The 27,140-nt window shown below is 36.7% G+C and overlaps 2 protein-coding genes across 2 annotated transcripts in view; both read right to left on the bottom strand.

Moving 5' to 3' along the window:
• Positions 1-12,274, bottom strand: part of TNNT2 (troponin T2, cardiac type) — a 39,558-nt gene extending 27,284 nt beyond the window's left edge. Inside the window, exons 1-8 of the mRNA XM_087930358.1 lie at positions 12,145-12,274; positions 11,261-11,278; positions 8,246-8,275; positions 6,197-6,250; positions 5,346-5,378; positions 3,655-3,676; positions 374-434; positions 152-268 (exon numbers count right to left, since the gene is read on the bottom strand). Of these exons, the coding sequence (XP_087786484.1) occupies positions 152-268; positions 374-434; positions 3,655-3,676; positions 5,346-5,378; positions 6,197-6,250; positions 8,246-8,275; positions 11,261-11,278; positions 12,145-12,274 (465 nt within the window). The remainder of the gene's footprint in view (positions 1-151; positions 269-373; positions 435-3,654; positions 3,677-5,345; positions 5,379-6,196; positions 6,251-8,245; positions 8,276-11,260; positions 11,279-12,144) is intronic.
• Positions 12,275-20,849: 8,575 nt separating this feature from the next.
• Positions 20,850-27,140, bottom strand: part of LAD1 (ladinin 1) — a 28,483-nt gene continuing 22,192 nt past the window's right edge. Inside the window, exons 8-10 of the mRNA XM_026713012.2 lie at positions 24,734-24,823; positions 23,511-23,588; positions 20,850-21,960 (exon numbers count right to left, since the gene is read on the bottom strand). Coding sequence (XP_026568797.2) covers positions 23,550-23,588; positions 24,734-24,823 — 129 coding nt within the window. The 3' untranslated portion in view covers positions 20,850-21,960; positions 23,511-23,549. The remainder of the gene's footprint in view (positions 21,961-23,510; positions 23,589-24,733; positions 24,824-27,140) is intronic.

Here is a 27,140-nt window from a genome sequence, read left to right as displayed (position 1 = left end):
AGTTGTCAATAAGCCTAGTCTTGATGCTATGTACGAACAACTGCAAAATCAGTGACTTTCATAAAGCAGTTAAATCATTAGTAAGGGGGTTAGGAGAATTGAGTCTGACCATAAAGAGGGTCTAAATAAAAAGTATAAAATTCTGACATACAATTCTGTCCTTGAGGAAGATCAGCTCTTCTTCTTCCTTCTTTCGATTCTCAAAATGAGCCTCAATTAGAGCTTGCAATTCATTCAGATCTTTTTCCATTCGCTTCCGGTGAATATCCTGCAGGGCAACAAAAGTGTAGCAAGATTTGGACTACTCTTTCAAAGAGCTCTAGGGATAAGGAAGAACTAGTTTGGGCCAAAGGAATGGCCCAAGAATACTCACATCAAAGTCTACTCTCTCTCCATCAGGGATCTTTGGAGGGACCAGATTAGGTGTGAACAACCTGAAATTAGAGTAAAATACAAATGACATCTGACTTTTAATTCACTCTATCTCTTTCTGCATACCTATGAGTTCATTGATTTGGTTGCATTTCTCACATCATTGGGCCAAATTTAATCCCATTGGTGTTGAGGAGTTTTCTCTCCAAATTAAAGTAAAATTATCCAACACAATATAGGCAAAACTCACACATTGTAACATTGTTTTTATCTTGTGTAAACTACACATAAGGAAATGCATTCATTGTCACTTTTGCAGATAAAAAATATTTAATCTAGAAAATAGTATATCACAAACTAGGTGAATAACCTACATGTTGTAACTCATAATTGAAGGGGAAGCCTTCAATTATATTATTCTCCTAACTATAAACTAAATGAAACTGTTCAGGTCATGTGATGTTTATCTAATTGGATGACATTGATATAGCTCTTTTTGTAAACAAGAATGATTAAAAGTTATGAATTTTAGAGTAACTGCATTGTTTCTTAAAACCCCTGTTGTATTTACTGGTAGGATTTTTTTAAAAATGTTGTAACACGTTTCTTTAGCTGTGAAAAAATAATTGCACAATGCCATTTAAAGGGCATTCTCTTATCTTTTAACAAAATGTGTCCATGATTGAAATATTTCTTAAAAACAGAAAAGTCTCAGTACCACATTCAGAATGTTAAAGGAATAAAATATCATCTTTGCTACAGTGCAAATCTAGAAGAGGGCTAAAAGTATAGTAGCTGATCTCAGAACACCCCAAACATATTTTATTTGTATTAATTTATTTAAATAATGTTTATGGCCACTATTTCATTGTGGCTATTTATTTAAACTGATTGCCAATGTCACTGTAATTCCAATTTAATTTTTTTGGGAGGGGGGGGAGGCGGATGGAAGCACCAAATGGAACGTCACAATGGTTGCCAGGTATACCATGGCTCCACCTGCCATTGAAGTTTTATTTTTCTTTACCCAGTTTAGGTGAAGTATTGAACAGCTGTAATAACTTCATATCTGGAATACTATCCTTGTGAGGGTTTCATCTAAGGCTGCAAGCTGCAACTGCTTTCCATCTGTCTCATCCCTTCTGTAGCTGACATTTTAAAAAATACTAGATAGCTTCCAGAACTACCTAAAAAAGATCGTGTATTTTCTGTTATGGAATTCGTTTTTAAAAAAAAGTTTATTAGCAATATAATCCTATGTAATTTCATTGAAAATAAAATGTACACACTTTCCTAAGATATATAAAATAATATAAACAAGAAAATACAACAGCAAAGAAATGCATCCAATTTTGGTGTTTAATTGTTAGCTTTTCTGTAGTAAAACATTGGTATACAAAAATAGTTTCTTTTTAATCAATGGTATTGAAAAGTATGGGAAAAAGTATTATCTGAAAAATTGATGCAGAACCGATCATGAAGAATCAGTTAATTGAAGGTAAATGTTATTCACATTTAGTCTCAACTTTTATCTGTATCAGAACAATTCTTAATAATTCATCCTAATAGAATATCTCTATCTATACATTTTTAAAAATAGAAACATCTGTTTATTATGTTTACAATTTTACATTTTTCATTCCTATTATAAAAAAGCCTACTTTCTTTCATTTTCTTTAATTTATCTTGACTCTTTTTATTTTTTTGTTCTTATCTTGTTTTATTTTCAATGTTTTATTGAATACTGTATTTTTAAACAACAGAATTACTTATATAAAATACTTATATAAAAGGGGGGGAAATCTACTGTTTTCAATGGTATTCCCAGTTAGTACATATAACACATATCCTACTTAAGCCTACAACAGAAATATAAGGGCTTCTTCCAAAGTAGATAATTGCAACTTATTTTTATGTGCATGCCCATAGATTTAGGTTGAAGTCTGTTTTTATATTTCTGAATATAAAGGACAATAACAATTTCATAGAATAAATACATTCATGGGAATTTAAGGTAGTTAACCTGCTGGCCTGAGCATTTATCAAACTTCTGAAGTCTAAGTGCTCCCAGAACCCTGGCCGTAGGAATAAATGATTCATCTGATGACTGGAAAGAATAAGAAACAAGCATGGAGGGATAGTTGATATCTTGACTTCAGGAGATGAAACTCATTCCAGTGTTTAATTGTTATGATTAATTTAATCTAAAGTCTATCAACTTACAGATATATTGAGAATGCAAATGAAGGTCCTGCCATTTATAGTAGAAATTGATAAAGTAGAGATGATAAAAGTATTGCAAGATTGCAAGAAGGTGCATAGCTTATGAAGCTAAAAAGACTTAGTAGCTTAGCTGGTGCAGACAGCTGTTGATGCTGCAATGACATCTAGATAATGGAGGATCCCAAGACAGCTGCTGCATGCAGAGCACTCTGGGATCTCCTTGTATCAGGTTGCTCCAAAGCTTAGTTAATCACCAGAGGATTTCAGGTCTAAAGGACTGTGAAATGGATTGGTTGCAGCTATACTATAAATGGGGCAATCTATGCTAAATAGGACAGATTAAGGCATCTGAGTGGCAGGCTAAGAGACAACAGGGATACAACAGCTGATATTTATGGCTTCCAACTACAGTCATCATGTCTATGCCTCCATTCTGTTTTTGCCTGGGTTTTGTGCTCTGTCTATGGTATGGTGCTAAGAGGAGAACTATTTAAACAGTCAAACTTAGAAACCATCTCTCGAAATATTTTCCTTATGCAATTCCAACTATACCCTGAGGAGCAATGATGCAGTTACATGAATGGCACATTAATTTCAGCAACAAATTTGAGTCCAGCCCCTACCTGAATATTGGTCTCAACTGAACATGTGGATATGAGGGGTTCCCAGAATCTTGTAATTTTCTGCAGTATCTGGCTGCATAAATAGCCACATAAGTAGCCAATACAACCCTCTTGTGAATCATTATTCATTCAAAAAGTTATGTACAGAATGGAAGACCCACTGCCACTACCCAAAAAGTGCACAGAAGACAACAGCTCCAGTGTAAAAAAAAAAAACCCATCTTTTGCTTTTTAAAAAATTGTATGAAAGAAAAAAAGATTTAAAAACCAACAAGAAAACATGGGCAGGTTATACATGAGACGTAATGGCATTTCATCTAAAACTATAAAATTCATTGAATGTGGCAAGGCAATTGTATGACAAAAATGTAGTCTAGAAACATGTTATATTTTAATGTATTTATGGTAACATAACACTCAAGTCATATGTACTTACTTGGGTTTGGGCTTTGATTCCCCTGAAATAAAAACAAATACAAAACTATAAAGCATCACAAACACCATGCTATTTCTTTTGTGGATAAGCAGTATCATACAAAAAGGACTAAGACATGCTCAGCAAAATGAATTAAAATCAGCTGATATAGTGGTAAGAAAAAAAAAACCATTTTTCCTCTCCCCAACACCCATTCATTAATTCAAGTTCTTTATTGTTTACTCCTCTTTATATTCCAGATCAAAATTTTCTATATGCCTAGTTATTACTGAATGAGTTCATGGATATTGACCTCCACTCCTATCAAGACTTTGATGAGTTGAGGCTTTTACTAACTGTTAAGGCTGGTCTCTGTCTTAGTAAAGAGAAGGAGCAGACTAGTTACCAGCCTGAACTAGAGCCATGTAACTAGCAGTATTCCCCACTAACAGTAATGAGTATATTGGTCTGTTTTGCCATATTTTGGCTAGTATATCACAATCAAATTTTACCCCAAGCATGCTGATGCTATTGTATGCAAATTATGATCTCTGATCTAGAGGCCAACTTAATGTTACATCCCAACTAGAAGATTGCCAGTTTAAAAAATAAACAATAAAAACCAAGTTTCCAACTTCTATTGATTTATAGTATTCATTGTACTATATAGCAATAGCACTTAGACTTATATACTCCTTCACAGTGCTTCACAGTCCTCTCTAACCAGTTTACATATTGCCTCCAACAATCTGGGTCCTCATTTTACCGACCACAGAAGTATGGAAGGTTCAGTCAACCTTGAACTGGCAAAGCTCAAACTGCTGAACTGCTGGCAGTTGGCACTCAACAGAATTAGTCTGCAATATTGCATTCTAATCACTGCACCACCACAGCTCATATCAATGATTCTAATTAGTGCCTTTTTATCTGCCAATGTTTAGATCGCCCTTTTCTAATTTCTGAAGTTAATCATATAGTTTGTTTGTTTTATATTTATACTTCTCTCTTCCTTTTCAAACAAGATGCTTCTTTAAGCAATGTTTGGATGTTATTGTACACCAAACTAATTCTTGGTGCATAGAATGGGAGCTTGATTCCTAATTTCCTTAAATGTAGATGCTTAGGGAAAATACAAAGGTTAGGCACAGAACAGAGGACCTTAGGAGGAGAGATACATTCCTTTCCATCTGGATGTGAATGCATTTCACATTGTCAAATCAATATGCACACATTTTTTAAGCAGAAAACTTTAGTTTTTGCCTTATTCTCTCAGGTTAAGAATTGAGATTTATGATTAAATCATGTTTTTCCACTATTGCTACACACAACTGTGCATCTTTTAATATCTTTAAAATCACTGAACCACAAATGTTATATATTTCAATAGTAAATGTGCAATAATTGTATTCTGGGGTGTACCAGAATGTCTTTTAAAAATGACATGGACAGCAATGCCACCTTTCCTTCATGAACAAAAACAAACAAACAAAAATCTCACCATAAGCTATGCTGCATCACCACTCATTCTATTCTACTTCCCAACGTATTTTAAACTAAACTCACTCTCTTGGTTCTCTTATCCATGAATGCTAAACTAGTCTAATATGAAATACGAGCTAATCCTCACTCAGCCTAAGCTAATGTAACAACTCTGAAAATTTCAGCCACACACTCAGACCGTTATGACATACAGGTATTTCCTATTTACTTGCCTTCTTCGTGTTCTTTAGCTTGCTCTTCTGGTTCTATTTTAAAAGAGGAGTAAAGAACTTGATTAGCACTGTAGCACATTACTACACCACCACTCCCTCTGGATGCATTTTATTGCTCATAAGCTATGCCTGAAATCATTCCTAAGATGCTTTGCAGTTCATCCACTCATTCCTGGAAAAGCTCACATTACTGACATTCTAGCTTGTTTGATAATCACAGTCAGTAGCATCTCCTGTCCTAATTTATTGTAACATCAAAACTGGACTAGATTATAAAGTTATGAGCCCCTACAAATATAGTTATACCATCAAAATGACTTTCAATTAATAAAATGCTATTTTTCAAAAACATTTCAAAGGACTTGTTATTTCCAGGGAAAGTGTTAGTGTCCCTCTTCTCAAACCTACTTATAAAGAAAGGGAAAATAACACATAGTCAGCATTGAATGTTAGGTATATAGTTTATCTTTTCATGTTGTGGACATCCATACGTCTGTCTGTTTTACATATAATAATTGCTAGTTTCAACAAAACCTTGATTTTTCCAAAATAGCATTATGCTTCTATGCATAAGTAAGGAGTAGGAAAATAGAATGTGCTAATGAATGTTTTCTCTTTCACTAAGCACAAATTGCTTTCTTCTGTTTCTTAGCTTTCTTGTAATATGCATGAAACATAAACAAGTAGACGTAGGGACATTAATGATTTACATATAAATATGAAGCTTTATAAAACTGTAGCTATAGATCTCTTACATCTCTGCGTTGTAAAAGAGCATACTGCCATACCCATAACCCCTGCCTCCCAAAAAGTATCACCCAAAACTGGTTTAGCAGAATATCACTGCGTGCCTTCTGCTATGGCTTCTTCTGCATCTTCCTTGATTTCTTCCACTTCTTCTTCTTCTGCAAAATAAAACACCAGAATAATCACCAAATATAAGTATACGGAGATGAACCAATTTTTAAAAAAAGTATTTTAATACATTAGTGTCAGGCTATGGAAGTTTGGTTAAAGAAGAGGAAGAGTTGAAAAAGAGCAAAGTTCCAAAAAAAGAGAGGAGAAACAGCAGTCCTGTGGATATGTGTGATATTTAGCTCAATTTGATGATGTCCTTGGTATAATTTCAAAGATCGTTTGCAAGCAAGCAGTTTAGACCTCCGAGAAAAGCAATATGTTCAGTATGAGGAAAGAAAGAAAAGAGAGTGTTAGAAACAGAGGAGAGTGAAAGAGACAGGAGGATGTTGAAAAGGGGTGACTGAGAAAGAGAGAGTTTTGTTCAATTTGCCTCTGGTTCTACCTGTCCCTGATTTGTGACTCCAATCACGCCTAAAGAAACCTGGGCCTCTCCAAAATGCTCATGAATTACATTTTGATTCAATGATAAATATCTTTCATGGTGATTAGGAAAAGGAGGCAGAATTCTGGCATGAACTGAGATATCAATATAAGGCACGTTTTAAATATCTAGGCAGATTCTTCAGGATACATCTAAGTGGACTTTTCCCACATTCCAAAACAGAATAACTGTTCAATTAAGGAAACAAATGAAGAATGGAGCAAAACATGTTCAGAGTATTAGAACATCTACAATAAAGGAAAAATATAGGCAAGTTGTAATTTTTTTAGTTAATGATTTTTTTATTTAAAATAAGTTAAATATAATCAGAACTCCATAATTATTATGAATACCGAAGAAAAATGGGCGAAACATTTTTTCTCCTTTTGATAATTTTGTAGTCTTTCATTTCTGCAATATAGATTAGATGAATTAATTTAGGATAAAAATTTAGTGAAGCAAAAAAGAGTTGTAGACATTTATTACAGAATCAATGACTCATAAAGACAGATATCATCTCATCAGTCCCTTACTAAGTACAGGATCCACTACAGCATCTATAACTGATGTCTATCCAGCCTGTCTTAAAATCCCCAAAGAAGGAGAACTCCACAGAAGAACTCCAGAGAAGGAGAACTTCGTGTAGGAGCTTGTTCCCCTACCTCACGGTTCATATGGTTGGCAGCCTAAACTCATTTCTCCTTATAATTTTTAGCCAGTGATTCTAAGCTTGCTTTCTCCATCTTTTGTATGATAACCATGTAGATGAGGGGTGTCAAACTCAATTTCATCCAGGGCCGCATCAGGGTTGGGCATGGGGTGGGGATGGCTGAGGTGGGCATAGCCAGCTCAACGTCACTTCTGTCAGTGCCTGTGGTGGCCCAAGCGCTCTCCATTTTCGGCTGCAACAACCTTCTGCAACCATCTGCCAGTGAAAATGGAGTTCGGGAGCCCATTTTCACTGAGAGGACCTCAGGCCAGTCTTTCACTGTTTCCACAACAGCCCTGCAAACCAGATCTAAGCACCCTGGATCCGGCCCACAGACCTTGAGTTTGACACTCCTGATGTAGATAGTGCCAAGATATCATGTAAGTCAAATACAGTTTGTCAACTTTCAGTCCTCAAATGGAATGTTAGGATTTTCCAGTTCTATCTTATTACAAATGAAAATAGCTTTTGTTGTATGGAAAATACTATTTTCTTTTCTCAGTATTACAGTTGCCATTCTTAGACCTCATTATATTTGTGGTTTAAATAGTCCTATTCAGAGGTGGTATTCAGCAGGTTCCGACCAGTTCTAGTAGCCGAAATTTTGAGTAGTTCGGAGAACCAGCAAAAATTACCTCTGACTGGAGATTTTACAGTATTCTTCCCTTGCTACGCCCACCAAGCCACGTCCATAGAACTGGTAATTAAAAAAATTGAATCCCACCACTGATCCTATTGATGATGTATATTTCAGTTAGGTATGATCTTTCCATGCATGAAAGAATAATAAATATTCCTATTGTAACATGAAGAAGTACTTATAAAGTAAAATGAAAATAAAGGTTCTACTACCGTCTTCCACCTCTATCCATTCTTCCTCTTCTTAATCAAGGCAAGCAGGGTGGTGAAAGAGAATAAGTACAGAAGGTTAGCAAGGATTATAAGAAGCCGTGGTATCAAAATAAAGTATAAACAACTAGGTGTAAATAACTTCAGTGCTGGTTTGTTTGTTGCTGCTGTTGTTGTGCGCATGACTAGACTTTAGGAGCCAAGCATTTATGAAGTCAGATGTTAACAAGAAAATGGGATGTTGAAAGCCAAACAACCTAGGACATTCATGTACAAACAGATATCAATATCGTGCCACTACTCAGAAGGTTAGAAGGGAAAATATACATGTAAAATTGCAAGTGCTGGAAAACTAATTTCAGACTGAATTTCAATGTACTTGTTTCAGTTCATTTTATATGAAAGTAACAGGACTGTGCATGCTTCAAAAACTACTTAGAAGTGGTTCAAATCTTATGTGAACACAGTCCTCTGCTAAAGCACTTTTCATTTTTGTTTAATCTTCAATGGAGCCTGAAAATGGGGAGGGGATGTAATATGACTTTTAAGGGGCAACTTCACAGATTGTTGGGGGCAATATGCTGACTGTGCAAACCACCCAGAGAGTGCTGTAAAGCACTGTGGAGCAGTATACAAGTCTAAGTGCTATTGCTATTGCTAGTAAGCTAAAGAAGTCTTTTTTCAGTAATAGCCTGTTACTTCTTTTTGAAGATCTGTGCCATTTTTGGTACATCAGTATTGTTGAATAAGGAGGAGGAGAGTTGCAGAAGGTGTACTAAAATAAGGAGTATTTTTTTTTCAAATTTTGATGGAAAAGCATACTTTAAAATCTATAGCTTCATTTTATCATTTCCATTAAATTACTATCTTTATCTGACATTGGGAATTATAATTTGCAATTTTGGATTGTTTGTTGTAGAAACTGAACTCTTCTGATTTTAATGAATTCTGATTGGCCAACAGATACTAGCTGATCTACAAAAAATATTTTAAATTGATTATTTGACCACAAGAGGGAGCTAAAGAACATCAAATACATCTAAAACAGAAAAATTGCAAAAAATATTTTTGAGGAATAGCACTTAGCAATAGTACTTAGGCTCATATACCAACTTCATAGTGCCTTACAGACGTTTCTGAGCGATTTATAGAGTCAGCATATTACCCCAACAATTCTGGGTCTTCATTTTACCAACCTCAGAAAGATGGAAGGATGAATCAACCTTGACCCTGGTGAGTATCAAACTGCTGGCAATTGGCAGAACTAGCCTGCAATACTGTATTCTAACCACTGTGCCACCATGACTCCTATTTAAATAAAACAATTCATTTTATAGATCAACTATGTTCCAAAGATGTCATGAAAGAGGATTAAGGGAAAGAAATTATTCAAATAATTGGAAGAAAGATGAGTAATTCAGAGATGCAACCAAGCACAGAAAGTTATCAAACCATTGAAGTTACTGCACAAGTATTTGACAATATATAGGACATAACCCTAATTTTGGAATATTAATCTGATAGCAACAGTGCCTACTATGAAGATGGTTTAATTACAAGTCCCCCAGTACAATTGAAATAAGAAGAGTTGCAAGTAAATCTACAATCCTCAGGAGAATAAGTTTGGGAATCTCCACCTCAAAATCAACATGGAAATTGGCAGCGCTGTCATATTTGTTTTAAAAGTAATATTGGAGAATTTCTTAAGAAAAACAGAAGTTTATATTTTATAGGCATTCTGAAGAAGAAAAATATTTTATCAGGATAACTGGAGGGACTGACATAAATTTAATAAATTAATTAGAGTTAGGATGATTTTCTATTGGTATGACATGTGTAATTAAAAAATAGTTCCAGTGCATTGTTTTGTGCTTATAAAGTGGATTCTAAAATGAAATGATAGGTTATTGTTAATGTAAAATGTTGAAATTAAATTTGGGAAGTATGTTGAAGAGGAAGAAAGAACACACACACACACACACGCGCATACTATACACACACACCTTTTTCTCTCTCTCCTCTTTTTTTATCCTGCTTTTTCTCCATGTAGAAGAAGGAGTGGCAGAACTTGGACGTGGAGTTAAAAGAGGGGTTAGCCTAGAATTGCTACATAGCCACAAAGCAAGCTAAGTCCAAGCTCCCTTGAATTCCGTTAACTCCAAGCAAGTGTTAATTGTTAGTTGAGTCCATTTCTGTTCATAGGTATGATTAGCAATAAATCAGTTTAATTGAATCTTCATGTATGAAGATGTCTGATCATTCGTGCCTAACACACAAACACCTTTTGTAATCTTTATTTTCATTGTATTTTATGATATACCTTAATAATACTTTCATACTAAAAAACATGGAGAGTGTCACAACACAGGAGAAAAAACAAGTGACATGAAACAAAATACATTTGGAATACAAATGTATTACAACAAAAAACAAGTACAAGAATCAGAAAGGTATGCAATATTAATTATATTAACAATTTAAATACAACTTATTGTATTAAAAAGAATTTTCTCTTATCTATGATAAGGTGCCTGGACTTACATTGATAAAACCTCCCCCTCTATGAAGTATTCCCTCCAAATCCACTTGTTCATATTGTCAGGAAGGATTTTATAAGCATATTAATAATAATGATACTCATTAACTTTTGAATATCTATAATAAGGCTAAATGTTATAAAACTGACAGTACTTAAGCCAGCTCGTATTTCTCTCTGCCTATGCCTACCAATACTAATAAGGCATTCTTGTAATTGCAAATGTCTATTTTCTTTCTCCCTGTAAAGAAAAAAATGGCATAGTTGAATCTTCCTTTTTTAGTAGAAATAGTATTTGTTAAAAGTGCACAGAATTTTGCTCTTGCTGTATAGGGGAACTTGTGCCAGATGAATTATTGCCTTTCCTGTATCACAACAGTTCTTGTTTTGTATCTTGGGGAAATCTTGTTTTATTTTTCACTGTGCTTCTACATGCCTTTAAAAGATATAAAATGACTTTTCTAATAACAACAGAAACTTACCTTCTTCAATACAGTCTTCTGCAGCAAGGTAAAACCAAGAAAGAAAGGAGAACAACATTAGACCTTGTTAAAATATCTGAAAAATCTACCAAACATGATTGTTTTCATTGCCTTACCTTCCTGTTCCCTGTAAAGCAAAAGAGAAAAAAGCTAGATTAGAATAATGTCTGAGCTTTTCTTTTCATACAGCAGGACAGAAAAGAGTTTTCCAAAAGAAAAAAGTTCTCATTACAATCAGCTTCAAGTTAAGGAGTCATGTCAAACTCTTGCTGTCAAAACAAAAAGTCTTATGACACAGAAGCACATCAGTTTATTAGTAATCAATGGGCCAAGAAGTCTTTGAGCACTTCCATAGCAATTCTTGACATCACTTTATTTTATTTTACTTGTTAAGTAAATTTATAATAAATTTATATTTGTTAAGCAAATTTACACTATTCCAATATTACTCTGGCTAGTGTACACCAAAAAATGAACAAAAATAAATCAAACCAAAACCAAAATTACATAACATTAAAACATATACTATATATGAAATCCAAAACATAAAATTGCAATCAAATGCTTTGGGGTTGACTCCTGGTTGATTTCATGATCACAGTATCTATTTTGGGGGAGTTGACTCCATTTATTTGTCCAGAACTCTACCTGCTAAGGTAGATGTCCTGTCTCAGAAGTTATCCTTAAACCTCATCTGGACACTTTATTTCAGTTGTCTCTGAAGCAAAAGCAAAACCAACATTTATTTGCAGGCTGTTCTTCCTCCATATATTCTTGAGTAATCTTGTGAGGCATTTTGTTCTATGAATTTTGTAATTGTATTATACACATACAGTCATTTTGATCATGTATGTGGGTATTTTCAAATAGTGCTTGATGCTTACTAGCAGGTGGCCTACATGCATTTCCTGGACCACCAAACTGCCACCAAACTTCAGCAACATCCCAGAGAATCAAATAGTGTGATTGGTACAAATCGGGGTTCAGGAACATAAGAGGTTTTTCTGATGTCATATGTCTTAGAGTTAAAGTAACTGTCTGCGCTCACCCAACAGTTAAGAAAGAAGGGGAAACTACAGAGAATTCTGTCAGCATCTGCTCCCACCTTTGTGGTGATAATTTAAAAATAAAAAAGAAGCAAAATATTGCCAGTGAAAGGTTGCCTCTCTAATAATGAACTGATCTGCTTATAAGCACTATGGAGATCAAGAGCTCAGTCTTTTTGTAACAAAGCCAAATTACAGCTGGTTCTTCATCGAAGAGTTACGAGACAGAAAGAGGCAGATGTAGCAAGATAGTCCTCCTGATCTGATCCCCCAAACTGTGTGACTTTTGTCTCTGAAGCATTACCACTCTAAGATAAGGTTATGGTGATTTTAGGCTTCACTATTTCATTCCTTTTTCCGAACAGTGAAACTATTTGCTAGAAAGTTAACTTGTTTACATGAATTCTTGTTTAATGTTTATATTTTGGATTTCAGAGGAATAATCTTTAGGCTGAAAGTAGCATGAAGTCTACTGGATATTTTAATGCATGAGTTCATGTTATGCATCAACTGGAGATGCAGCTCAAGTAACAGGAACAGGTGTTGGTTACATGGAGCCAGAAGAAGCGAGACAGTTCTGAAAGATTTTTTTTTCCCCCAGTCAGTCTGGTGAGGTTTTACAGCTGAAGTCAAGACCATGTGAGAAACTGTTCAGTGAATTGAATTGAGGGTGTACAAGAAACTGAGAAAGTGTGAAAGAATGGGAGGAACCGGGCATCCAAATGGTATGAAGAACTTCTAGAATTGCAATCATAATCAAGTGAAAAGCATGATGACTGCCAAGACATGTAGAGTGCTGTGACCTTTCAGTGGTTCCCGATTATTGTATTTATAGATATTTTGTATTCTGTTTATAAATATTTTGAAGACAAAATATCTCAAACTACTATAATCTTCCCTACTTGTGAAAACTTGTAATTACTACAAAGAACTGGTATCAGTTAAATTATTTTTAGAATAACCTGGAGCATGTAAAGGTATATTAGGAGGTACTGAAATGTTATTCCTATTTGCAATTTAATGTTAATACAGTCAAGGCTAGCTTTTGGATTAGGCTGCATGCCTTGTTACCCTCAAAAATGCATTACCCGGTATTGTTGTGATTAGCTCTATCAGTGCTGAAGGCTGATATGGCAGTAAACCTCACAGTCATCATGATTTAAATATGACTTTCCCATGTTCACCTGACTAGCCAGAGTTGAAGGGAGTGAACTGAATGGACCATTACTTTGATTACAGTGTCAGGCAATTTTTATGTACTTGTTCTTAATATGCTTTCCTCAAAGAGGTGTTTTTGAGAGAAATAATAAAAAAGGCAAAATTTGCATGAAGGTATGTATATTAAGTTATATTTATAGGTACATATTTAGAAATAATATACCATTTAAATGACATTGGAATATACTTTATCTTGGCAGTTATGACTGTGAAAAGGTAATGCTTCCTCAGTCTACTATCAAGAACTACTAGTGAAGATCCCTTTTCTCCCCTCACAAGATTCTTTATGTTTCATCCAATTTGTAATGCATGCAATATACAGACAACACTGTCAAACAGAGACATATCATCTGTAAAATAATACACCCTAGCCAGAGGTGAAAATCAGAGATCAAGATTCAGAAGGAGGCTCAAAGCCAACCCCTGGAGCTACAAGATCCTTCTTTTCCTCCTCATTTCTGATACGTGTTGCTGATTTCTAATTCTAATTTTCTCTTTCATGTGCTACTTTCTGACAAAGCAGAGAAAATAGAAAAAAGAGAAGTGACTTGCAAATATTTTCCATTGACTTTGCTAATTGGTAGATTAGACTTATCATGTTTAGAAAGTAAAGGGCCACCAAAAGTATTGTATCAAGGGCTTGGTGTCACAATGGTTAGAATCAGTGGTGGGATTCAATTTTTTTTACTACCAGTTCTGTGGGCGTGGCTTGGTGGGCGTGGCAAGGGAAGGATACTGTAAAATCTCCAGTCAGAGGTGGCATTTGCCGGTTCTCTGAACTACTCAAAATTTCCGCTACCAGTTCTCCAGAACTGACCAGAACCTGCTGAATACCACCTCTGGTTAGAACGTAGTATTGCAGGCTAATTCTACTGATTGCCAGCAGTTTGATTCTGACTGGCTCAAGATTGAGTCAGCCTTCCACCCTTTTGAGGTTGGCAAAATGAGGACCTGGATTATTGGGGGCAATATGGTGACTCTGTAAACTGCTTAGAGGAGGCTGTAAAGCACTATAAAGTGGTACATAAGTCTAAGCGCAAGTGCTATTGACAACCCTAGAAACAGCAATGCTTACCTTGCAAATAGCTTCCAAGAAGGCTGGTGGTGTACTTTCACTTTTGCTGAGTCCATAGATATACAATAGCTACTGCCTTCCTCAGTCATCAATCTTTTTCTCAAGGGATTTTCTATTACTCAAACTGTCTCATAGTTGTAATTCATAATGGTTTATAATGGAACCAACCAGAACTACACTCATAATTGTGAACAATAGCAAAAAAAATAGCATTAATGGCCTTCTGAATTGAAAAGGCATGACAATTGTTCATTTTATTTATTTTTCATATTTATGTATCACCCATATCTGTCAAAGAAGGATTTGCACAACAAAACTCACTTACTCTTCATATTCTTCAATGACATCTTCAGTGTCTGACATTTTCAGTTACCTGCCATTAAAAAAGATGCAAAATAAAGTTTCAGGAGATATGAAAATGTTGGAATATGACTGAGTACCATCTAGAGCAGTGGTCTCCAACCTTGGCAACTTTAAACCTGACAGACTTCAATGCCCAGAATTCCCCAGTCAGCTTTGCTTGTTAAAGTCTGCCAGGCTTAAAATTGCCAAGATTGGAGACCTCTGATCTAGAGGGTACTTTTAAAAACAGAGATATGGAAATTATTGAAGCAATCTAAATTGGACTTGATATCTGCACCAATAGTCACCAAATGCCTGCTTGACCCCAAAATGTTTTTGAATGGACTGCAAAAAATAGGCAGATTGCCTGAATGTCAATTGAAACTGCAGTTTTTAATGCACAGTAATAAGCCAGATGTTTATGGAGGCTGAGTGCACTAATGCTGTATCTGTATATGAGTACTTGGAACTGAGATAAAGTAGCCTTCATCAACCTGATCTCCAGATAAGATGGATTTCAACTCACATAACTTCTTCCTGCTTTCTGGGAATCTGACATGTTAGAAGAGCACCATTTGGGAAAAGCTGAAATAGAGGATGCAGGATTTGACTGAACTTGTTCAGTGACTGGAAGAGTCTCAATTAGCATGACTAATTATTAGCATGACTGCTTAACTTTGGTTCTAGAATAGCGAGAATGCATTCACATATGGGCTGGCTCACTAGCTGACAGTTCCTCCATGTAAATGTCTCCTGAGAAATTAATGGTCAGAACTTTAGGCATAAGCTAGCCTCCCAAAACTAAAAGTTCAGCATTTGTTATATGCATTTTTTGAACTCCTGGTGAAGAAATAAGACCCTGTAAGTAGATCAGAACCAAGCCATAGAGGTTAAAATATAGGTTAAAATCTGAACTTTAAATTGCACCCAGAAGTAATAGGACCATGACTCACAGGACAGATGTATCATGAATACACCATTAAATACCTGTGATCATGCTCACTAGGTTTTGCAACAACTGAAATATTCAACTGATCTGTTAAAACAGCCCCATGTAGGATACATTCTAGTAGTCTAACTGGGTGATAATAAGGGCATGAGCTGCAATAGTCAGATCCTGCAGTCCTGAATAAGACTGCACCTGGACAAAGGCCTCCTGGGCCAACAGCCTCAAACTGTGAATCCAGGAAAAACTCTAAGTTGCAGACCTAATAATTCAGAGGCAATACAATCAGGTCTGGAAACAAAACAATGGGTGTAGAAGATGTAGAAACATCAACTCCATTTTGCAAACGTTAAGCTGAAACTTGTTCTATCCCATCCAGATCTCTTAAACCTCAGAGAGAGAGGGGGGAGAGAGAGAGAGAGAGAGAGAGAGAGAGAGATCTCTTGCATTACCTGTAAAGGAGAACCCCACTGTGCCAAATTTCCCTCCCAACAAAAACCAACTAGAGGCAACCAGTAAGGAGTGTGCCAAACCACTGAAAAACAGTGCTTCAAATCCAATTGCTATAGCCAATCCAAGAGGATACCATGGTTGATGGCATCAAAGACTGTAGATATCCAGAACAGGTCCCAACACAATAGAGCAATCATTGCCTTCTCTGCTTCTTGTAGAATAGTTGGTCCTGAGCCACCAACTCAAAAATCTTTATTAAGAAGGTAATGTTAGAAACCAGATGGTACATATCTAATTTATTCAGATCTCTTAGAGAAAGGGAAGACCCACACCTCTTAAGGGCTTCTGGCATCAATCTCTCTTACAATGAGACATTCATGACTTCCCAGATCTAATAGAAATAGGGTGTTTGTAACAATCTGGAATCTGTTCTATCTATTCTCATATGATAACAAAACATAACAGCTAACTAAATCTATGACTAGTTCCACAGTGGTCTACGTGAAAGCTAGACAAAGGTAGTTTTAGGAGAAAGAAAGTCTATTTGGGGATAAGAGATAAGCCAAAGATTCATTATATATTAATTCTCTAATTATAGGTTAAAAAATTAGCATTGTGAGGAGGAACCCTAACCCCTCACATCTGCTATATGTACTAACACTTGATTATTGCCCATAAAACAGATAACAAGAGAAATATAAGAATAGAATTAATTAATCTGTAAAATTCAAAACCACTAAGATGTATGATATACACTAATTTGGATGGCTTTAAAAAGGCAATCACATAAAGGAGGACAGATCATGTCCTACTCATGGAGGACAGATCTATGATGCTACCTCCAGCATTTTTTAAAATACCATTGGGAAGCAAAAAAAATTGGAATCTCATATTTATAAGATTTCCAGCGGTATTTGATTGGCTATTATGAGAAATATAATGCCAAATAAGATGGGCACAAGGCTATTGTATTTGTAAGCACAAGGCTGCAAGCTCAAATATTTCTCTGGAATCTCAAGTTCTTAGTTGACACAACAGTTAACATCTACCATTTCTGGAATACTGAACTGTAATCTCTATAGTTAGTAAAATTTGCATAATATCTTTGGGAAAGGAAACAGAAAAAGATATTGACAAGGAGTCAGAAAGCTAGTGCAATGAAGTCAGAAGAAAAGACAAGCACCACCACTGTCTAATAACTCATATAAATGTAACTGTTACATTTGGCTTGAGGTCTAAAAGTACTTCTTTGCCAATAATACTGATAACAAAGTTTGTTTTTTATTTCCATTTCACAACCCAGCAGCATAGTTCTTCTAAAATAAGTAGAGGAGATTAGCAGCAGAACTGATAAGAAAGAACAAACAGAGACATCACAAGTAGTCATGTCTGATATAACAAACTAAGGACACAAGTGATGTGAAAGACAAGTATTTTAAATGAGATCAAGAAATATACTGAGAAGAAGATTACATTACGGATGAAAATATTAGTCTTGATATGTTTCTTTCATCCTACATTTAGATTGCTCTTTTTAACCAATACTTTTTCTGACCTCCATATTTAACAAGTAAAGCAATAAACTCACAGTTACACCCTATAGTCTGGAGACAAAAAGGAGGGACTGTCTGCAGTACTGCCTGAGGCTAGAGTCTGGGAAGCTCAAACATCTTAAATTTCTAGCAACTAGTGCCAGAAACAACATTGATAAATAAGTCCATAAACACATTTAAATTATTATCCCCAAATCAGACAGTATTTTGAATACCCAATGCCATGTCAATGGAGAATCCTTAGTTATTTTATTTCTAGAGGGATGTTGCTTGCACAGCTTACCACTGTCAACTCTCATATGAGAGATAATCATGGCCATTATTAGTTTCTTCTCTTTTCCAAGAAGTTTGGAGTTCTAGCTTTGCTCCCAGATTTCTGAAGCAGAAAAGAAGAGGACTAGCTAAGTTCTAAATGGTTTCCCTCTGAGCTTAAAACCAGTTACCCCAAGCTCAACTGCTTGTGTTTCCACCTGCAGCAATATAAACAAGCATATGAACCTTGTTCTTCCTTTTCCTTGCTTAAAGCATATCTGGGTCTTGGCAGTTGCTTTCAACAAATCCAATCCTGCTATATCAACTGTAAAGCAAACCACCGAAATGAAGGGTATTTTAAGCAGGTTCTGGGGAGTACAACAAATAATTTGCAAGTGTCAGACTATCTGTCTTGTCCTGTAAGTCCCTGTTTCTCTTCTACTTTGGAAGAGTGTCACAAAATCATTTGAATTGTACCCAACAGCTGTAAAAGAATAGAATCAAATATGTTGCTGCACAAATTCCCAAAGGTACTACAAGAGCAATAAAGGAAATAGCATTAGGAGCAGCATCCTAATCACAGATATTACACATTTCCAGTTATTTGAAAACTGAATAATAGTTTGACATAGTCATTTCTAAATTTTCTCTAAATTGATACAAAACTTTCCTTATCTAGACATCAGTTTTCAAATAATCTGTCACTCTTAATGTACTAGATATAGATAGTATATTTAGTACAATTTTTTCTTGGTATGTACTGCAGCCCTATGATTTCTAATTTGAGTCCACATTGTAGCCTTTTATAATGTTTTAGGACTGTAATCATCCTGATAAGAATTTTTGGTTACCTCAGGATAACACTAGCTATAGTCTTATGCATTATTTTCATACAATTTTGAATCCATCTACCTTAACTAATGAATTAGAACTCTATATGTGTATTTGCAGACACCTCAGGAATTCCCCAGGAAAATTAATTGAGCTTAGATTAAGAATCTCTGTCTTTGTGATAATGGCAATGTTACAAAAAGCAGTTACTGTGCAATGCAAAAGCATACTTTAAACAAGCTATGTACTCCTGCTACTGATTTTCCTTGTTCATCTTTTAATGGTTTCCAACATTCAGTGAAAATTCACTCTTTTTTGCTACCTGGCTTACAAAGGAAAAGAAACACTAATTCTAGTCTAATGCTATCTTCCCCCAACTTATATGAATACCATGTTTTCTAATGAGCATTTAGCGAAGCATTTTACACAGACTGATATTGCAAACTGAATTCCTTGTTTTGTTTTCAAGTCTAAACAGTCTTGTGGCATTATAGCCTTTGCCTTCTCCCCCAAACACACACATATATACAGAGCCACTAACACATACATCATTAAGGACAAGCTCATATTGGTTTTTGTTTTTTTTCATTTCAAAGGAAGGGTATCCACAGAGAAATTGAGAGGGGGTAGATTTGGGGTACTGCCACACAATATATATTCCTCCCAATCCCAATTTCAAATAGGTTGTTTTCAGATATGGTATGTGGCTCAGTTAGTTTAAGATGGAGGAATGCAAGACATGGTTTGGGGCTCCTTACCTTTTGCCCAGAGAGCAGATGAAAAGTCCTTTCAGTGGGAACAAATGTAGTGTCTGAGAAATGCAATTTAAAAAGAGGGAGGCTTTAACAAGAGCCCTCCACCCTTATCAGCCACCCTGGATGTTGGATGCCTGATTGGAGGAATGCCAGGAGGGAACAGCTTGGAATGCAAAGCTTTGTTGCTATTTTGGCAGGGTCAGCTACAGCCTCTTGTGCAATCCATCTCACCCCCGCCCTGAGCCCATATAAGCACTGGCTATTGTATGGCCTCTGTGAATTGCTATTTTAAACTTGAGATACCCAAGTGCCCAAGAGTCTGACACAAGCCAGCCAGCTGTCATTCTCGAGTGGCCTGGAACTCTGATATAGAAGGTTTGGCTCTAGGAGAGCTCTGGGTATAAATCTGAAAAGCCAGGCTGTGAGTCCCAAGGCATGCTTTTGTTCTCCGTTAAATGGGATGTCTACTGATATGTTACTCTCTGAAAAGCCTCTTTGACAAGAAGGCTATTGACCCTTTTAAACAAAAAACAACAACAAAAGTGTTGGGTGGGAGGAAACTATAAAACTCGAACCAGTAAATTAGGTTGGAAACCAAAGATTCCTTAAACTTCTTCAATATACTCATGGCACTTATAGCAATCTCTTATCTATCTGTAACCTGTATCTAAAGTTCACCAGAAAGGAAATTCAGAAGGAAAGCATTGATGTCCTGAATGAGTCTTCACTTTAACAGAGAACATAGCAAATCACTTATTATTAAAGACTATTGAAGGAGTTCCTGGATGTTATCTCTAAAGACCTAGATTGCATACATAGAATCTGTTTGGGGGGGGGTCACTTCAGAGGTAGTATTCAGCAGGTTCTGACCAGTTCTGGAGAACCGGTAGCGGAAATTTTGAGTAATTAGGAGGATCAGAAAATACCACTTCTGACTGGAGATTTTACAGTATCCTTCCCCTACCATGCCCACCAAACCACGCCCACAGAGCCAGTAGTAAAAAAATTTGAATCCCACCACTGGGTCACAATGCAAGGCTAGACATTGGGTCTGGTCAGCAGATTTAACAGGAAAAAAAAATCAGACAACAGATTAATACAATTGGAAGCAAAGTCTGTATATTGAAACAAATGTTATTTATTATGATATTTATCGTGAAAAGTGAAAAGTAAAATTCAATCCCCACTACTGAATTTAAGTAGTATGTGTATATGGGTGACTTCTAAGTTGTTTAATTATGACATGCTAATAGGTAGGACAGATGTCAACCCATAGCCCCGATTCAGTTAAAATTAGCCATGACATTAGTTGCAATCCACTGTACATTTACCTGGGGATAAGAGCTTTTGAATGCAGTAAACCTAAATAGATGTATACAGATTGGCAAATCTTGTTGAAAACATGAAAATTCTTCCATTAGTCTTACTGAGATTCAGTAATAGTTAGGACTAAGCTGAAACACAAATATATATTATAAAAATATTCTTTAAATATAGAATGCACTTTATTATACAAAATAACTCCTTGGCAATTTTTTAGGGAGGGAAGAACATTACTTTTTTTATGGCTTTTGCAAAACAAGTTCATCTATATATTCAGGCACATTGCACCCTTCTTTTCCCCTACAATTTGCAGATGGCTTATATTCTACTTACAGCATTCAGGTAAGTCTCTGCATTAAACCTCCTCATGGCTTTGATCAATTTAGGGTTAAGCATAGTTTCCCCATTAAAACATCCCTCTTTTATTCAAATAACATAATTAGATAATAATAAGATCAGCGAGAACAGGCAAAGCTACATTTATGCAACAATTGCAAATGCTTGGTGCAAACTTATAAAGTATTCATTGTGGTGGAAACATAGCTGAAACATGATCCAGTAAAGAAGCCATATGTATTTCATATTTTCTAATAGAATGTAAGACTCAACTTAATTTTGGATGACAAGGATGGATGATATAGCAATAAAAAGATAAAAATGGATTATAGAAATATAGTTTTTCTGTCATAGGTCAGTTTTCCTATCCATCAAATCATTTAAGTCATCAAGAGCCCCATTCAATAAAAGGCACTGTAGGCATTGTTGGCTGATAGATATCTTTGCCAGGTGGTCAGTTCTATAGAAGAATAGAGCAATAAACTGAGGGACATAGTAGAATTCCAAGAGATCCATGCCTTTTGTTTCAATGGGGGCAAGTTTTCCTGAGAGTAGCATGTCTGGTTATATCTAGAATATAAAAGAAAACATTTGATGAATACACAGTTTTCCACAAGGGACAAGGAAGGGTGCTCATTGAATCTGAATATATAAAACAAGCTCAGATCTTTTAGCTGAAGTCATTCAGTGGACTTCACAATGAATAGTGATTTGGAGTGTCCGAGTTCCTAACTGAAATTGTAAAATCAACACCGTATTGGATTGTTAGATTCATAATAGAAATATTAGTTAACTTGAGAACACTATTCTCCCTTTTCAGTAATGGTAAGTTCACACATTAATTATAGCAAGCGTGCACTAGTCTGGTTTCTCAACTGCTTGAGGTGAGAGATTAGTGACACTCATGCAGAGATTTGAGGAATTAATGGCAACTCTTTCAACCTCCAAATCTCCACCATTAAACATTGTGCTGGAATGACCATAAGGATTTTTATAGTGTTATACTAAGAACAATGAGAAAGCAGATCAGAATACAGCCTTTGTTATAAGGCAGAATCAGAATAATAGGAAATTTATATCCATTGGTTCAATCACAAAGAGTTGAAACATTTATTCTGAATAATTCTATTTATGATTTCATTTATGATTTTATACAGGGGTGGGATTCTACCGGTTCTGTCTGGCTCTACAGAACCGGAAGCTCTAAAGAGCAGCAGACACAGAACCGGTTCTGTATCTGCTGCTGTTTTGGCCCACCCGCCCGCCTGGGCTCTTATGTGTCCTTTATTTCCTGATTTTTCAACCACAGCTGCTTTGCATGGCACAGCTGTGGTTGAAAAAGCAGGAAAAAAGTGGCTTTTCCAACCACTGTGCACCTGCACACAGCGCTGCTCAGCTGTCCGGGCAGCTCAGCAGGTCTTAAATTGCACTCGTGCAACTGGTGCGATGCAGAGCAACAGAACCAGTAGTTCTACTGGTCGGATCCCATCCCTGATTCCAAGTTCATCAATCAATTCATCCCACTGTACTCCAGTTTTAGCATTTGGTGACTGAATCTTAAGTGTTAGATTTCCAGGACAGAAACTAATTCTAATGAATCAATATACTGAATGTCTAATCATAGAATATCCAATTAACATCTTGTTTAATCCAGGGGTTCCCAACCTATTTGATTCCGCAAATTGGTGGTGCCAGCTTCATATAAACAGATAACAGATAATCAGAGTTGGAAGGGACCTTGTAGGTCATCTAGTCCAACTCACCCCCTCGCCCAAGCGGGAGACCCTACAGCTTCAGCAGTTTTGGAGGTGGAGAGGGAATAGTTTTGCGTGCACAACCTAAATCCTTCATCTGCACAAATGAAGCTTGCTATTTTGGTGACCCAGTTCCCAATGGGCCATAGCCACTAGCTGTCTGTGGCCAAGAGTTTGGAGACCCTTAGTTTAATCCATTATTAGCAGCATGATAATAATGTACTGATAGTAAGTTAAAATGTTCATGAAGCAGATTCAATATTGTTTGTGCACATGCTGAAATATAACTCAGGCCAAATCACTTTCATACTTGTCACATGCCCAGAAAGTCACCTTCTGTCTACTCCTAACTCTTTTCATCCTTACCTTGGATTTCCTTCAAAAAACATCAGATCAGTTTTCCAATTAACTCCCCTGTATGGTGTTCCCAGTTCCCTGAACATCCTGCAGAAAGATAAAACATGGACTCTTACTAAAGCCAGATGTTACTTTCTGAGTAAGACTGAGTAAGACCCAGTGCCCAAACCAATACTGGTTCAGGAAGAAGAACATTCCAAGATAAAGAAGATTCTTGATTCTAGACTACATAGAGGATGATCACAATATTTAATTCAGTGGAAGGGGTACCCTTTGTCTGAAGCCACTTGGATAAAAAGTTGGGATGTAAAAGCAGATAGAGTAGTGAAGCAATTTCATGAAAAATTTCCCAATGAGCCAAAGGGGTGAGGAAGAGGTGGTTAGTTGTGGTATTTCTATGCCCCTGTCACTTGTGTCATTTTAGGACCTTATCTTCGCACAAATTTCCTGTGCAGATAACCAGAGCTAATATAGGTAGTCTCTAATTTATTCTACCAGCTTCCCCCAAAAGTGAGTGTGGAGGCTGATGGGGAAGGTAGTAAGATGTTCAATCCACCCATGGACACACCGTCCCCCAGTCACTTTGCATTCTAGACGTGCACTGTGCCAGCCACTCATGTACTCCTTGTATCCTCCATGACTCTCCCTGATATCCCCCATCCCCTCAAATACTCTCACTGATCCTCTCCATGTTTCCCTCACACCCTTGCACCTTCCCCTCTCTTTTCCACATCTTCCGCACACCTTTGCACTCTCCCTCATGTTCTCTCCACCTGCAAACACTTACCTGTCTTGCTTCTCTGCTTGCAAATTGCTTGGGATTTGCAACTTCCTGCTAGCTTCCCCACTGATTTGGTTATGGAAACACAGCAGGAGGCTGCCTTGCCTAACAACTGTGGGATTTGGTTAACAATGGCAACCAAGGATTGCTGCTCCTAAATAGTGCAGTAACGCTTCACAATGACATTGCTTATTAACAGAAATTTGTAAGTTGAGGACTACCTCTATGGGATTTCTTGTTTAAGAGCTGGAAATGAGCTGGAGTAAATTGGGAGTCCATTGGGAGTCCTCTGGCTAATATAATGTGCTAGTATTCTAGTTCTTTAAGTCTTGAGAGCAGGCAACAAATTTTCATTTTTAATGTGGGTCAATGTGCTCACAGTAAAAAAAAAATGACAATAAAAGTTATCTTAAATCTTAGTATAATGAGCTTACTAAAGCCTTTCTCATACCTTGACTCCTTCGTTGTTTTTTGATTCCTGAGTTCGACTTATCCAGAGATTTATTCGGGATGAGACTACTCCTGGGATCCTCAAACTTTCCTAACCATAAGGGAATAGAAAGAATACTCAACCACACCATGAAAAGAATAGGTAACCTATTACTCTTTCTAATATTGAGAAACTTAAGGTGCAATGTGGCAGATAATTAGCAAACATGAGAATGTAAATTAAAAAATACCCATGCAAACTGTTTATCAGTACAAGCTGGCAGATTTTTCTTTTGTTCTTTCAAACAAGAAAGACCTTGTTGTCCGGTTTGAGCTTCTTTGGAGACAGACCGAAATCCGCAATTGTGCAGGGTTTTGATCTGTGCTCACTGCTGGAGCACCCCGAGCCACTGGTTTGGGGGCTAAGCCACCCCGTAGAGGTGGTGAAGAGTGGGGAGACTGCCAGCAGGGTCAAGGAGAGTCGCATCTCTCCTCCCCAGCTGGCCATTACTCCCTTTCCTGAAGGCGGTTGCAGCAGTGGTCAGAAATGGCCACCTCAAAGAAGAACTGAACCAGAATAGAATGTGCAGGAGGAAGATAAGAAGAGAAAGTTTTGGCTGACCAAGTCGAACTGAAAAAGCAACAATATAAGGTACACTGGAATTTGAATTATAAAGAATAACATTGCTCCCAAGGAAGACTTTGAAGCGGCGAATGAGAGAGGAAAGGGAAAGGATTTGGGTTTTTTTCTTTTCTTCCCTATATTGACAACTAAGAGATTTAAGCAAGAAATCAGCAAAAATCCACTTTGACATTAACAGATATTTAAGCTGAAAATAAAATGTCAAAGGGATAATAAAGATTTCTGGATTCTCAAAAACTTTTAAAAGAAGGAAAAAACAAAAGGCTGGGATCTGGAAAAATGGAGGAGACCACCTGGAAGTGAAAGAAATTAACAGTGAAACTTTAACAAGATTCCTAAAAGATACATTTTAACTGAAACTTTGTAACAAAATAATAGAACCCCAGGAAGAGAAAGTGGAAAAAAGAAGCAAGAAGGAACAGTTTTGGATAATTTGGATTACTTGGTGATTTTTGGATTTTTGGCTATTGGATCTAAAGGACTAAAATTAATCGGGTGGTTGTTTAAAAGTTTTTAAAATCACTCTTGGAAGAATTGAGAATGGAACTTAAAAAACAGAAGATACACAAGAAGGAAGAGGTTCTTTTGGCTTTGTATTTCAATTTTTAGAAATGGAGATCCTGAACTATGAGAAACAACAAGAAATGCCTGTAGAACAAGAAGGGCGGGACAAAGAAGAAGCCATCTTCAATGACCAAGTATTTCTATATGGAGAAAAGAAAGGAAAGGGGGGAAAGAGAGTGAAACATTTAAGATTTGGAAAAATAACCCCCAAAAAGAATAGTTTGAAAAGTAATTATAATATTAGGAAGAAACAGAAGAGAGGATTACAGAAGAGAGAATCAGAATTAGAGAAAGAAGGGGTCAAAAAGGGAAGGTCTGGTGTCATTCTTCATGTTAGGTACTCGTCCCAGACCCACACCCATGAGGGCCACACAAGATGCCACCACCACACTTCCATGCAGAAAGCAGACTCACACCCACACAGAAGATGAGACACGACCACGGACCAGAAGCCGCATTGCAGCTGCATCACTACCCACTTCAAACCCCTCTGAGCCATACATGAAGCAAACTGACACCCACCATGAAGATGCAGCACGACCACGAACTCAAAGCCAAACAGCAGCATCACAGCTCACCAGCTCAAATCCCCCAGCAACTAAGACTAACCTGAGCACAACCAAGCCCCCACCTGAACAGAACAGCCAATCAGAACACGGCCAACCCCCCAACCAATCAGAACACAGCCAAACCCCCCACCAATGAGAACACACCCCCACCCAATCAGAACACAGCCAAGCCCCTACCCAATCAAGTCATACCCCCACTAGCAGTTAAAAGGAAGAAACAGCTGCAAGCTCACATCACTCTGAGAAGCACAGAGCCGAAGACAGAAGCCTGAAGATGATGAATGAAACTTCATCGAAACGTTGCCTAGATACTTCCAATCTTACGCGGGAGAAAACCCGAATAACCAAAGATCCACATACTAATACCCGTGAGAACCTCAGAAATAAATAAATATATATATATATAAATAAATATATATATATAGCATTCAGCTTTGTTTGGGTATTTTCCCACGTCATTGTAGTTGTGCTTTTAAAGTTGTAGCGATGTTTCAGCAGAATCTCATCTGCCATCATCAGGCTTCTGTATAGTGTTCATCTGTGAGTCAGGCTTTTATAGTGGTTTCAGATTTAAATTTGGGGCAGCCTATTGCTGTGCCAGAATGGTTTTTTCTTCACCCTGATTGGTTGGGAGTCTTGGTCTGTGTTTATTG

This window comes from Pseudonaja textilis, chromosome 3, assembly GCF_049901715.1.
Source record: "Pseudonaja textilis isolate UNSWEBS1 chromosome 3, rPseTex1.2, whole genome shotgun sequence".
Taxonomy (NCBI): Eukaryota; Metazoa; Chordata; class Lepidosauria; order Squamata; family Elapidae; genus Pseudonaja; species Pseudonaja textilis.
This window is presented reverse-complemented; position numbering and strand designations above follow the sequence as displayed.